Source organism: Chanos chanos, chromosome 16 (genome assembly GCF_902362185.1).
Source record: "Chanos chanos chromosome 16, fChaCha1.1, whole genome shotgun sequence".
NCBI classification, from domain to species: domain Eukaryota; kingdom Metazoa; phylum Chordata; class Actinopteri; order Gonorynchiformes; family Chanidae; genus Chanos; species Chanos chanos.
Genome location: NC_044510.1, coordinates 4,455,532 through 4,468,308, shown reverse-complemented (window position 1 = coordinate 4,468,308; position 12,777 = coordinate 4,455,532). Strand labels below are relative to the sequence as shown.

The following is a 12,777-nucleotide window of genomic DNA, read 5'->3' as shown; positions in this document are numbered from 1 at the left end:
TTTTGCTGTTTGAATCACACTTCACTAGGTCAACAGTTTACCCCGATTATACCCCGTTAATGACTCACACATCCAGATTACTCAGCCCAAAGTTACATCTTTTATGATATATATATATATATATTTTGAGAATTTAATGTCGTAAACTTGTATATAGTAAACCTAAACAGAGAGGACTATTTTGTCATTTGACTTGTACTACCATCACCTGCAGCAGAGGTTTACTCTGTTGCTCCTTTGTAGACATACACTTTGTAGTATCTGAAAAACAGATTTTAGGGGGCTTTGGGTCTTTCAACATCAGACCCCTCTCCCGGGTGACTCGGCGGGGGTGGATCAACAGAGCTCTGCAGGGCGACCATGAGGACGTTTCGACCATCTTCAGCCAGCTCATTCAGACACTTATTTAGCATGTAGTAAATTGTGCCAAAGGATAACGCTCCAGCTGCCAGAGATCCCACAACAGGGATGGTGCTGAGAAAATACTCAACCACGTTCTCCACTGCATAGCCAACACTGCTGTTCAGGAGCTTGATGACTACATTCCTGCTAATCTCAGTATGCAGAGGGGACTTCAGCACAGATTTCAGCTCCTCAAAGGACTTCCCCGATTTGTCGGCTAGCCTCTGCAGAGATTGGTCATCGAGACTGAAGGCATTGTAAAACCGTCTGAGCCCAATCACCAAGATGCCAACATCCGCTGATGCCCCAAGGCCAGGGACTGGTATGGCAGCCACACCGGCAGAAAGGGCAGCCAGCTTCCATATGTCAGCCTGCAACGCTTTCCTCTTTTTGTTATTAATATCCAAGGATATGTTTGGTAGGGCCAGCATTAATGCATGCCTCTTGTGCTGAGGGAGCTCCCTCTCCATTGTTTCCTCGAGAAGACCGAAATCATAGCTCCCCAGGTCAAAACAAGAGATCAAAAAAACATCAGGACAGGACACACCAATGCTCTGGAGACCTAGGAAGAAAGAAGAGATGACTTAGAGATCATATCTACTGTTGCTTCTCCAGCCAATATTTTACAATAAGGTTTCTTAATTTCCTAAACAAAAACAACAGTAAAATGTTGAATTTTCAAAAAAAATAAGATTGAGTTAACCTTTCATGCAGTCTCTCCGGATAACATCCAGCATCTTTTCCTTGTTGAAGTTCTTCTTTCTACTTTCAGCATCAATGTTGCTGTCAATCTTTGAGCGAATAAAGTAAAACTTCTTCTTCATCTTATTTATTTCATTGGCCAGCTGAGCATGGCACTCTCTGAATCGGTCTGATGAGACAATGATAAAGAAATCGTAACGCTGAAAACCAACTTCTTCAAGGTATTCGTCAGCTTTGAAGTTTGGTGTCCCGATCCCAGGCAGATCCCACACTTTCACGTTTGGGTATTTGGGATGTGGGTAAACTTCTGGTTTCATGGTGGTCTCAACAACTCCAGTTGGAGCAGAGCCTTCCTCCTCATCCCCCAGTCCTCGAAATGCATTGATGAATGTTGATTTACCAGATCCTGATTCCCCTGTAATGGCTATGTTCAGTTCCACACGATCTTGTTGCTCAAAGTAATCTTGAACCTTCTCAACCACAGTTGACAGGTCCTTATTCTCCATGGCCTCTTTTATTTCTTCCAGGTCTTTTGGATCAATTATCTCAAATCCATCCTCTAGAGAAGCCATCTTGGTTGAAAAAAAAAAAAGATAAACAAATTCATGAGTAGTGAGGGAAAGCTGAACAATTAGTATTTTATTTTTTCTTGTAGTTTTATCCCTTTTTCAGCAAATTTATTCGTGGCCAATTTACCTTCTGTACCCTGCTGCCTTAACCACCACATGTCTCCTCAGACATATTTGGAATCGCTGACCTCACGTTTTCACCTGTCCTCTGAGGTCTTTTTCTGAGGCCACATGCGTGTGGTAGTTCATGCTGTGGTCCCCAGATCTGCCTACAACTAGTCTGACATCCTGACCAAGCACTGGGAGCCACCATTGCTGCAAAACGGAAGCAGTCCCCTGCCAGCTCCTGTAAACACCACCAGGTGTGTTTATGTGGACACCTAGCCAAGTCATAAGCACCACTATCATGAATTGAACTCAGGCTAGCATCTTTTTCTCGGGACCATCCAAGCACTAAGCTGTTAGTTTTTCATACTAATGCAATTTATGCCAATTATCTGTGTAGAGCTTTCAGTTAGTTCTGCTGACAGACATGTGTCAGGGCCTTGCTGAGAAGTTCAGCTACTCCTCTCCAGATCGTATAAAACATTAACAGTACAATGGTTTTTTTTGGGGGGGGGCTTGTTTCTTTTGTTTTTTAATGTAATACAGAACTGTAGTAGCGCAATTCAGCTAAACAGTGCGATTACTGGTATGCTCACCGAATTTGTGCATAACTTGTGTGGCTTTAATCTAAAAAATTAGCACATTTTGAATGACAATAAGTACAAATTATCATTCTGTCATTCAGTGGGACCCATTGTCTTGTATCCTCCCTCACATCCTCTATTCATAGTCAGTCATACTTGATTTCATTTATTCCTGTACATCGTACTGAGAAAATTTTGCAAGGCTCATCCATGACTTTCATATGAAAGCAGAGAGCGCACATGACTTCAATTTTATTTTGATCATAACAACCAATTGTTTTATTCTGAGCTCAGCTCAGTTATTTTATTACCACAACAAAACAATTAATCGTTTTCTCAGACATAAAAGTAAGCATTTTGTGTTCATCAACCTCTTCCACTCTAGCTTGTTCAACTTCAGACTGCCTTTACTGAGACAGACTGCTAGCATCCTGAGAAAGTAGTTGTCAAGTGAAAACAATGTTGTGATGGTGAGGGAGAAAAAAAAAAAACAAACTTTGCTGTTATGCTTTCTCTTGGTTTCCACACTCTCTGCATTCATAGTTCATACCTTTTAGATGTATCTTTCTTGGTTCAGCTCAAACTGTGATGATTCTTTGCAAGGACTCTGTAATAGCAAACCCACATTAGCAGGGACCAGCAAAGCAACAAAGATAGGACAGTACACATGGTATGCGCTCGGGGGCACTGCTAAAAATTTTGGGCCCTATGAAAGAATATAATATTGGGCCGCTTATGATTAATAAGAGTTCTATGAGGGCCCCCTGTCAGTGCAGGCCCTTGGAATAGTCCAACCCACCCCCCCCCCCCCCCCCCCCCCCCACCCCCCCTTATGGTGCCCCTGTTTGAGCTCACACTCACTGTGTTTTTAGTAGGCTACAGATTACATACATTGATTTAACAGTGAACTAACCAGTTATCACAGAAATTCTCACTCACGTCTCATAAATACAGATAGTTTCAGAAAATACCTGTCTCCTGACGACCTGTAGATAGTATAGTCTACGTCAAAAGTCGTGAATCTAAACTTTGCTTCTCACAAACAAAGACGGAAAAAGTAAAAATAGAAGTACTTTTGCTTAATAAAACTCTATATAGAGTTAGAGAATCCCCCCCTAACCAATTAGGAAGTAAGAGTACAATAGTCACTCACACTTTACAAAAAAGGTTTTCAGTATAACTCGAGTACTTTTACTTTTGCCATCTCTGCTCATAAAGTACGTTCACTGTGTAAATGTATTATTATTAGCATGCGCGCCTCGTTCTCTTTATCCTCCGTCAACAATTCGATGGTTAAGCGAATAAATGCCGCATAAAAAATTTACAAGAATAAAAATCGAAGAGGTAATTACGATACACTACCGCTCAAACAAGGGTGGGTGTGTTTCCGAGTGGATACTGCCGAACCGCAACTCCGTGAACAGCTCGAAGAAACAAACAAAAAAAGACAGTGTAATTTCACAAGGAATCAGACAAACAAGGAAGAAAACAAACAATGATGGCTGGTAGGAAAACAAAACGCTTAATCCCTTGCTTTATCCCACAGTCCTACCCGCGGCGCAAGACTAAAGCGAAAACGAAACTTTCCACGGACTACAACACCACTAGCAGCACCCTACATACAAAACATCAAACGAGCACAGACTGTTCGTTCCTAAATCGCGACTGCGCGAATATTAACAGCTTTACGAAAAAAAAGCATTGAAAGTGTATTACAAACTTTAGTCGAGCTAATGGTCACTTTGAGTTGGACATAAGTAACGACCTCGTCTCCTCCCTAGCCAGTCTGATCATTCTCATCCTGCACACCTGCTCTCACTTTGGTTTCCCCTGTTACCTCTCGTTATTTAAACCCTTCTGTCGTATCAGTCAGTGCGAAGTCTACACCCTCCGTGGGTTTCCTGAGCCGCTTATATTATTACTCCATTACCAAATCTTAGTATGTTTATTCCTTGTCTTGTTTTGTACCTGTTTCTCTGGCCCACTGTCGAACTAGTTTTGTGTCATTTGCTTCTGGTCCCCTGGTAGCCCAGTCTGGTTCCCTGGTAACCCGACTGTTCACCACGTCTATAAACAAGCTTTATTCCGCACCTGTGCGCAGCTCTGTGGTCCTTCCTGACAACATAAAAATAACAAATGGCACTCATTCACAAGGAAAAATGAAAAGAGAAAACAGAGGGAACGTTAAGCACGTGAGGAGGTAGACTCAAGCATTAATAATGAATTTACAAAAGTTTACTTTAGTCTGTTGTTTATTGCCATTATACTTTACAGTATAATGAAAAATAAATCCACTAGCCCCAGTGCAATACAGCTCAAAATACAGCCCAGACACTACTGAAAGAAAGGGAAAATAAATAGTAAATAAAGAAGTAATCAAATAAATAAATAAATAAATAAACTGTCTGTTGCTGTTGGATGATATTTACTATATGTATCTATTAGGCCTATATACATAGTGATTCTTCAGCTTTGATCATTTGTGTCCCTGGAAGAAAAAAAATCTATTTTTATTTTTGTCACACTTACTTCACACCAAGAGGAACTTATAAAAAAATAAGTAATAGCTCAGTCATTAATTTTACTATATAAGAGGCATTTTATGTATGGTTTTTACTATATTGCCTTTGTCCCTAAGCCAGACTTTGGACCTTCAACCCTGCTTTATTTTGAATTTAATACTGAAAATAATGTTGAGTTCAAATACAAATTAGACATTAATGTCTATTTTAACAAAAGATATTATGTATTGTAATATTTCTTCACATTTTCTTGTATTTTTCATAAAAAGAACCCCTGTCCCTCACGTTCAGTCATTTCCACCACACTGTACAAAACAGAATGCTTGGATCATGTTTTAGGGTTTGCATCCTTGGTAACCATAGCAACAGCCACTCAACAGGGGAATACATGGCTGGAGAAAAGAGTGACTTCCATGGGGGGTAATAAAAGGAGGAAAAATCAAGGTAAATATGAGTTGAGAATGTGAATGAATTGAGAGTGTGTTTATTTGGTGCCATTTCCAAACAGCTCATATTTCATATTAATGTAAAAACAACTGGATCAGTTTCATTTAATCTTGTGAAATGTGTAATTTTATATATATATATATGTATATATATGTATGTATGTATGTATGTATGTATATATGTATGTATTTATATGTGTGTGTGTGTGTGTGTGTGTGTGTGTGTGTGTATATATATATATATATATATATATATATATATTGCTTCCATTCTTAAGATTTCAAAGACAGTGGTTCATAAGAACAAGGTCAAGAAGCAGACATTGGGGACAACAAAGCTATAGACTGGCAGAGGGCGAAAACAACTCATCCACTGACCAAGATAACCCCAACTCATTCGAATGTCACTCATAAATCGTAGGATGACATCAAGTGACCTGCAAAAAGAATGGCAAACGGCAGCTGGGGTGAAGTGCACCGGCGAGGACGGTTCGAAACAGGCTCCTAGGGGCAGGGCTGAAGCTGTGCAAATCTAGAAAAAAGCCCTTCATCGATGATAAGCAAAGAAGAGCCAGGCAGAGGTTTGCAAGAGAACATAAGGATTTGACCGTAGAGGACTGGAGTAAGTTCGTCTTCTCTGATGAGTCCAGTTTTCAGCTTTGCCCAACACCTGGTCCTCTGCTGCAGTGTTTCTCAGTCCTGCTCCTGGGGGACCCCTGCTCTGCATGTGTTCCATCTTTCCCTGCTCTACCTACCTGACTGAACTCATCAGTGGCACTTTTGATTGGCTGAGCACAGCTGATTTAATCAAGAGCATATTAATCACGCTAATCAGGTGTGTTTGGGGCAAGGATAGATGGAATATATGCAGAGCAGGGGGCCCCCAGCAGCAGGATTGAGAACCATTGGTCGACTGGTTAGACAGCAGAGACCCAGAGAGCCCTACAAGCCACAGTGACTCACACTCACTGTGAAATTTGGTGGAGGATCAGTGATGATCTGGGGGTGCTTCAGCAAGGCTGGAATCGGGCAGATTTGTCTTTGTGAAAGCTGCATAAATCAAGCCACGTACAAGGTTATCCTGAAGGAAAACTTGCTTCCTTCTGCTCTGTGTTCCCAAACTCTGAGGATCAGTTTTTCCAGCAGGACAATGCTCCATGCCACACAGCCAGGTCAATCAACATGTGGATGGAGGACCGCCAGATCAAGACCTTGAATGTGATCAAGAGGAAGGTGGATGGTCAAAAGCCATCAAACATAGCCAAGCTGCTTGAATTTTTGCACCAGGAATGGCATAGTCACTCAACAGCAATGTGAAAGACTGGTGGAGAGAATGCCAAGACGCATGAAAGCTGGGACTGAAAATCAGGGTTGTTCCACCAAATATTGATTTCTGAACTCTTCCTAAGTTAAAACATTAGAATCGTGTTTAAAAGTGAATATAAACTTGTTTTCTTTGCATTTATTCAAGGTCTAAAAACATTGCACCTTTTGTTATTTCTGACCAGTTGTCATTTTCTGCAAATAAATGCTCTAAATGACTATTTATTTGGAGTGTGGGAGGAATGTTGTCCATAGTTTACAGAATAAAATAAAAATGTTCACATTCCTACAAATAGTAAAACCTGAGAAACTGAATTTTGCAATGGTCTCTTCATTTTTTTTTCAGAGCTATATATATGGCAATATACACAGTTAGCCTAAAATTATTCATTCCCATTCAAAATTTGGTATTATAGTGAATTTTTATTTGACCAGTAGGTTTCATCTGGCTGGAAATGACAAATAAGTGACGTAAGACATTGTGTCAGGGATGTTAATGATCAGTTTCAACTATTTTTTTTGGGGGGGGGGGGTTTGTTTGTATTTTTATGGTTTTTAGAGGTCAACTCTGCCATCTCAGTGGCTCTGGACAAATAGTCAAAAACAACCAGGTAAGTAGAGCTGCCGCAGTGGAAAAGGTCAACCCCAGTCATCGCCATGGGTTCTGGTGTTTGGTTCGGGAGGGGGGGCTCTGGTGCCTGCAATCAGAATCTGTCAAATTTCCAAAAAAAAAGCAGCAATAGCCACAGAGAACGTTACAACTAATCCAAAACTAGCTACAGATCAGATTTTAATTGTGTTTTCAGCACTGTTGTAATGGCCTGCACATTTGTCCGATGAGGCCATTCAGTATTTTATCTGTGAGAGCGAGAACCAAACAGCTATGTCAGTGACGTTCATTTCGGCAAACTTGATGCAACTAGCCTGTGTAGGTTTTCAAATGGATCCCAGGCATGTTCTCATATGAGAACGCTGAACCCAACAAGTGAGAAAACAAAAGAAAAAGGCACAGACTTAACCCGGAAATCATTATGTTTCTTTATTTTATTCCCGTGATTATTCACATGTTATGCTTCTTAAGTCTAAACGATGCGTGTTGAGCACTTCCATATTACGTTTGTACATCAGCAGCAACTTTTTGTCATAGATAACTCACATCATCTCTATTGAGTAATCCAGCAATGACAAAATAACAGACAAGGATGTAACTTTGACTTTCTACCAGCTTCCACTCTCAGCCTAATAGTATACCATTCAGAAAGCGAATGCACTCCCACTGGAATGTCACACAGTGAAGAACATTGGAATTAGGTGAACAGACATTATCAGTTCTAGGGATGGTCTTTATTTCAGTACTTCACTGTCAGCCTTTAGATGTCCTTACTTATTCTAAAGAAAAAAAGGTCGATTTGTAGTGTATTTCAGACAGGAAGCCCAGGGGCCAGCCTTAAATATTTGTATAGTGTGGACAATAATGTGCAAATGTTATCCTATAGTTCAACAAATGTTTTGTAAACTTTTAACAGAGCATGTCGTGTTAGCCACAGCGGGAAAATAAAATACATGCAAGCCACGGCAATCAGGAAAACTGGTACATACATATCCCACACTATGTTAAGAACAGCATCTCAGTGACTGCAGATCACACATCACCAGGCCACCCAAACCATACCCAAAGTTATACTCTCAATCAAAAATGCATTTTGTGACAATTTAATGTAGCAATCCTTATGAATGCAATAAGTATCTAAAACACACTAACATGGCATTTTATCACTTACTTTTACTGTCTTACCATCCCCTACTCTCAGACAACAGATGAAATACATATCCTGCAATGATATTGCCTAACACTCTTAAGCACAATGATCATTTAAAAATAATTACTTATTTCTGCTGCTTATAAGCATGGAAGTGCTTCTACTTACATACAGTACTGAGGGTTGTTTGTTTCCTTTTATCTTTTTTTGTGTGTTTGTTTTGTGCACTGCTGTCTGGTTTTGTTTTGTTTTGTTTTGTTTTGTTTTGTTTTGTTTAATAGATAGGACCAAACCTGTAACAGAAGGTTATTCTGCTGTTCCTTTATAGAGATGTACTTTGGGATATAGGCAAATTTTTAAAAAATCACATTGCAATTTCAAAGGTGGGGTCTAGAGGGCAGCAATGCGCACACTTCAGCCAGTACAGCATCTTCAGCCAGTACACCCAGGCAGGTCTGCAGCATGTGGTAGGTTGTGCCAAAGGATAACACTCCAGCTGCCAAAGATCCCATGATGGGGGATGTTGCTGAGAAAGTAATCCACCACATTTTCAACCTCAAAGCCAATGCTGCCAGTCAGGAGTTTGATGATTACATCTCTGTTAATCTCATTCAGAGGGGACTTCAGCATAGATTTCGGCTCCTCAGAGGACTTCCCTGATTTGACAGCATGTTTCTGTCTGGATGTATCATCGAGACTGAAAGCATTGCAAATCGCTTCAATGCAAACTCCAAGATGTCAAGATCCACTAAGAATGAGAAACGGGGACTGGTATGATAGCCATACCTGCAGAAAGGGCAGCCAGCTTCCATATGTCAGCCTGCAATGCTTTCCTCTTCCTCTTGTTAATGTCCAAGGATATGTTTGGTAGGACCAGCATTAATGCATGCCTCTGCCACAGTCTCTTGATCTAATACCAGTCTTTTGTTTGTTTGTTTGTTTGCTTGCTGGCTTTGTTTGTGGAACTAACTGCTTAGCCGTTCAGCCACCTTCGGTATTCTTAACAATCGCCATATTACGTTAATGAAAATAAAGAAGGTGAGGGTCAGCACAAGAGTTGTCTCTCTGTTCTCTCCCTCAGTCTGCATAAGTATACCAATGTAGGCCCCCCTCTAGTGGTCATAAAACAGTCTTACATGAGTGAAAGTTCCAGGGTGGTGTATTCATGCTACAAGTGAGGTGATGGGTTAGTGATGACACATGATGACTAGATGGCAGTCTAATCAGTCACAGATTGCCCTCTCTGTTTAGACATTGCTAAGTGACATCAGCAGCTTTATTGATCTTTTGGTCGTCTAGAGTGCTCTCTGACAAAAGACTTAGCTGTGTAAGTCAGCAAGGGGTAAGTCTGAGCAGAAAATATGTTCAAAATGCTACCAGAGAATACCAAAAGATGATGATATAGGAGGTCCTAAGCCTAGACAAAATATAACCCACCAAGTTGTAAGAGCATTAATGACACTGAACGTAACAGACCCTCACTTCAGCATGTACCCCTGTCATTAATTAAATATGTACAATATTTTTAACAAAATTTCTTCTGGGAACCGAGCCTTACAAAATGCAAGATATAAAATTAACTCCATTTCTCAAGTTCCAATGAAAACGTGACATTATCATATTCATTGTGGCTGTTCTGATTCAGGCAACACATTAGCAACTGAGCACAAATAAAAACCATGAAGCGCACAGTATACAATATATAAATATTTTTAAAGTTTACTTCATTAACTGAAGCCAGAGCACCGTTTCTCGATAAATGTGATAAGGAGGTAGTTATTGGTGGCCACCATTGAAAACGACGCCAAACTTACATGGTGTCTAATTGATACACTTAAGTTTTTTTTTTCCTTTCCTCTAAAAATCGAAGGACTAGATGAAGTTTTGGACAGGAAAATATAGAAATTTCATGCAAAACGGGAGTTTTCACAAGTACTAGAAACTAATTTCTAGGTACCAATTCCCTTTTCTTGCTGTCTTGCAAAAGGAATGCTTTTATTTTAAAATACACTGTGAGGCGTGATCCGGAAGTTATTACCCGGTGACATCGATTTGAACATAGGAACATAGGTAAAGTTTTCATTGTTGTTGCAAAATGATGAAGTATTGCAGACATTGACCGTTGAATATAGCACTTTTCATCAGTTGTAGGATTTACAAAGTCGTTCATTACTGAATGCATAAATGTAAGACTAATAAAATAAGGTTACCATTTTTGTGCCGGCTCTTTAGATTTGCCGACAGTGCGTTAATTATCAGCCGTCATTTTACATTATGAATGTCCTTTTAGTTGTAATACAGGTACATTCTAAGTCATATTTCCATGACGCCGCATGCCAAATAATCTCGCTTCTCTGCCCCTTTGTTTCTCGTTTAAGCAAATGGACACGTGTTTTACAAGAGGAAAGTCTGTCATTCTCGAGCGCTCATTAACTCGCCCTAAAACTGAGGTGAGTTTGAGTGCTTTCGCTCTACTTTTCTCTGAGATGGTCCAGTACTGTCAGAGTCGCGTCTACTCTGTGTCAGACCTCCAGGCGCGTCTGGCGGACATGGGACAGAGTGTGGGCGCCAGTCTACTCGATGTACTGATGCTGAGAGAGAGAAACGGCAAAAGAGAGACCAAAGTGCTTAACATCCTGCTCTTCATCAAGGTACGGATCAGTATTCAATAACGAGTAAAATGGAACAACCCACGCGAGAGGGAAGTGCAGTATCTCGCGCAGGATTTATTCACAGTAGTGGATATAAGAATTGATAGGACATTAGATCCACGTAATTGTATAAGGCAGTAGTTTGAACGAAAATGTATAAAAAATGTGCAAACAGGATCGGATGATCATCAGTTCAGTATTGGTGAAGCGGGACACCTAAACTCACCCAAGTTTCAGACTCGTTATAGAGCACTAATACACACTCATGTGATCTGACTTCCTCCTCTCACCCAGGTATCTGTATGGAAAGCTCTGTTTGGGAAAGAGGCGGATAAGCTGGAGCAGGCTAACGACGACGACAAGACGTACTATATTATCGAGAAGGAACCACTCGTCAACACTTTTATATCAGTGCCCAAAGAGAACAGTACGCTCAACTGCGCCGCGTTTACTGCAGGTATCGTAGAGGCCATTCTCACCCACAGCGGTTTTCCTGCCAAAGTCACCGCTCACTGGCACAAGGGCACGACGCTAATGATCAAGTTCCACGAATCGGTCATCGCCCGAGACAAAGCGCTTGATGGGAGATAAACGGAAAGAAATCAGCTGAGCTTTTTTTGGGGCTGGGTTGAGAAATGTGAGTAAGGATAGGCTATCTGAATGTAAAGGTAACGGTACTGCAACTGGACTGAGTGTTTCATTTGCATAATGAATGAAGGGTGTGATGGGCGTATTTGTCCGAGCGAGCGCATTTGGGTGTTTTGTGGATGAAAAAAAGTTTCATTTGATGAATAAGTTTGAGTCACTGACTGGTAGATACTGGTTACGCTAGTCGAATGCTAGTGTTTAATTCTGACTGACTGAAAGAGTAAATCCAATCACGGAATAGGCTTGAATTTCAGAGATGTGTGCGTATGAGAGAGAGAGAGATAGAGACACAGTAATGAATGAATGAGAAGAGAGTATCTGAACTATTCCGCATATGACTAAATCAAGTAAGCAAAGTCCATCCACAAACAAATATATAGATTGCAGAGGGGTTTTTTTAATCAATGTGACTGAAGTTAAGCTTGTTGTTTAATCATACAGTTAATCAGTAAGTTCTGTAGCGGTCAAACCCACAGGAAGTATGTATGTTTCTCACAGTCAGTGAATTCATGTTGCCTACAGAGATCAGTATCATCTTAATTTATTGTAATGTTTTTTTCTAGAATAGCAGGCCATCAAACACGGTTCCTAGTCCAGTGTATGTATTTAATCAAAAACTCCAAATACATACTCACTGGCTGAGTGTACTGTCATATACTGTGGAAGTGTGGACCTGTATACCTATTGTTGTGAATGATGATGCTGAGTTTGTGTATTGATTATTGTGAGATTGTATGTAAGTTTTTGATTTTTCATCTTAATGGGGGCCTGTCTTTACAGTTTGATATTTTATGTAATCCTTCACCAATCCCATGTAATTCTGTGATTGGTTTACACATATGAACGTAGGAGCTGAACTTTTAAAAAGAAGAAAAGGTTGCATGTTCATGTAAACTGATATTAAAAGAATATATTCAGGAAACAGAGTGTCCTATTTTTAATGGGTTTTATTTATCTGACTCTCTTGTCCTTTTTGATGTTTTGTTGTGCCTGTCAAAACTATACACCAACGGTCTACTTAAAACTCATTTCTTAATCCTATTCTCTTAACATATGACAACGTGC

General features: G+C 40.2%; 2 protein-coding genes across 2 annotated transcripts; one reads left to right on the top strand and one right to left on the bottom strand.

The window, feature by feature from the left end:
* Nucleotides 1-275: 275 nt before the first annotated feature.
* Nucleotides 276-1,676, bottom strand: LOC115829718 (interferon-inducible GTPase 5-like). The gene is made up of 2 exons (XM_030793886.1): nt 1,106-1,676; nt 276-964 (listed from the first exon to the last, which is right to left on the bottom strand). The coding sequence occupies exons 1-2, from the start codon at nt 1,674-1,676 to the stop codon at nt 276-278; spliced, it is 1,260 nt and encodes a 419-aa protein (XP_030649746.1).
* Nucleotides 1,677-10,794: 9,118 nt separating this feature from the next.
* LOC115829384 (trafficking protein particle complex subunit 5-like) lies at nt 10,795-12,231 on the top strand. The gene is made up of 2 exons (XM_030793481.1): nt 10,795-11,064; nt 11,359-12,231. Exons 1-2 carry the CDS (start codon nt 10,795-10,797, stop codon nt 11,653-11,655), a joined length of 567 nt encoding a protein of 188 aa, XP_030649341.1. The 3' UTR covers nt 11,656-12,231.
* Nucleotides 12,232-12,777: the final 546 nt, after the last annotated feature.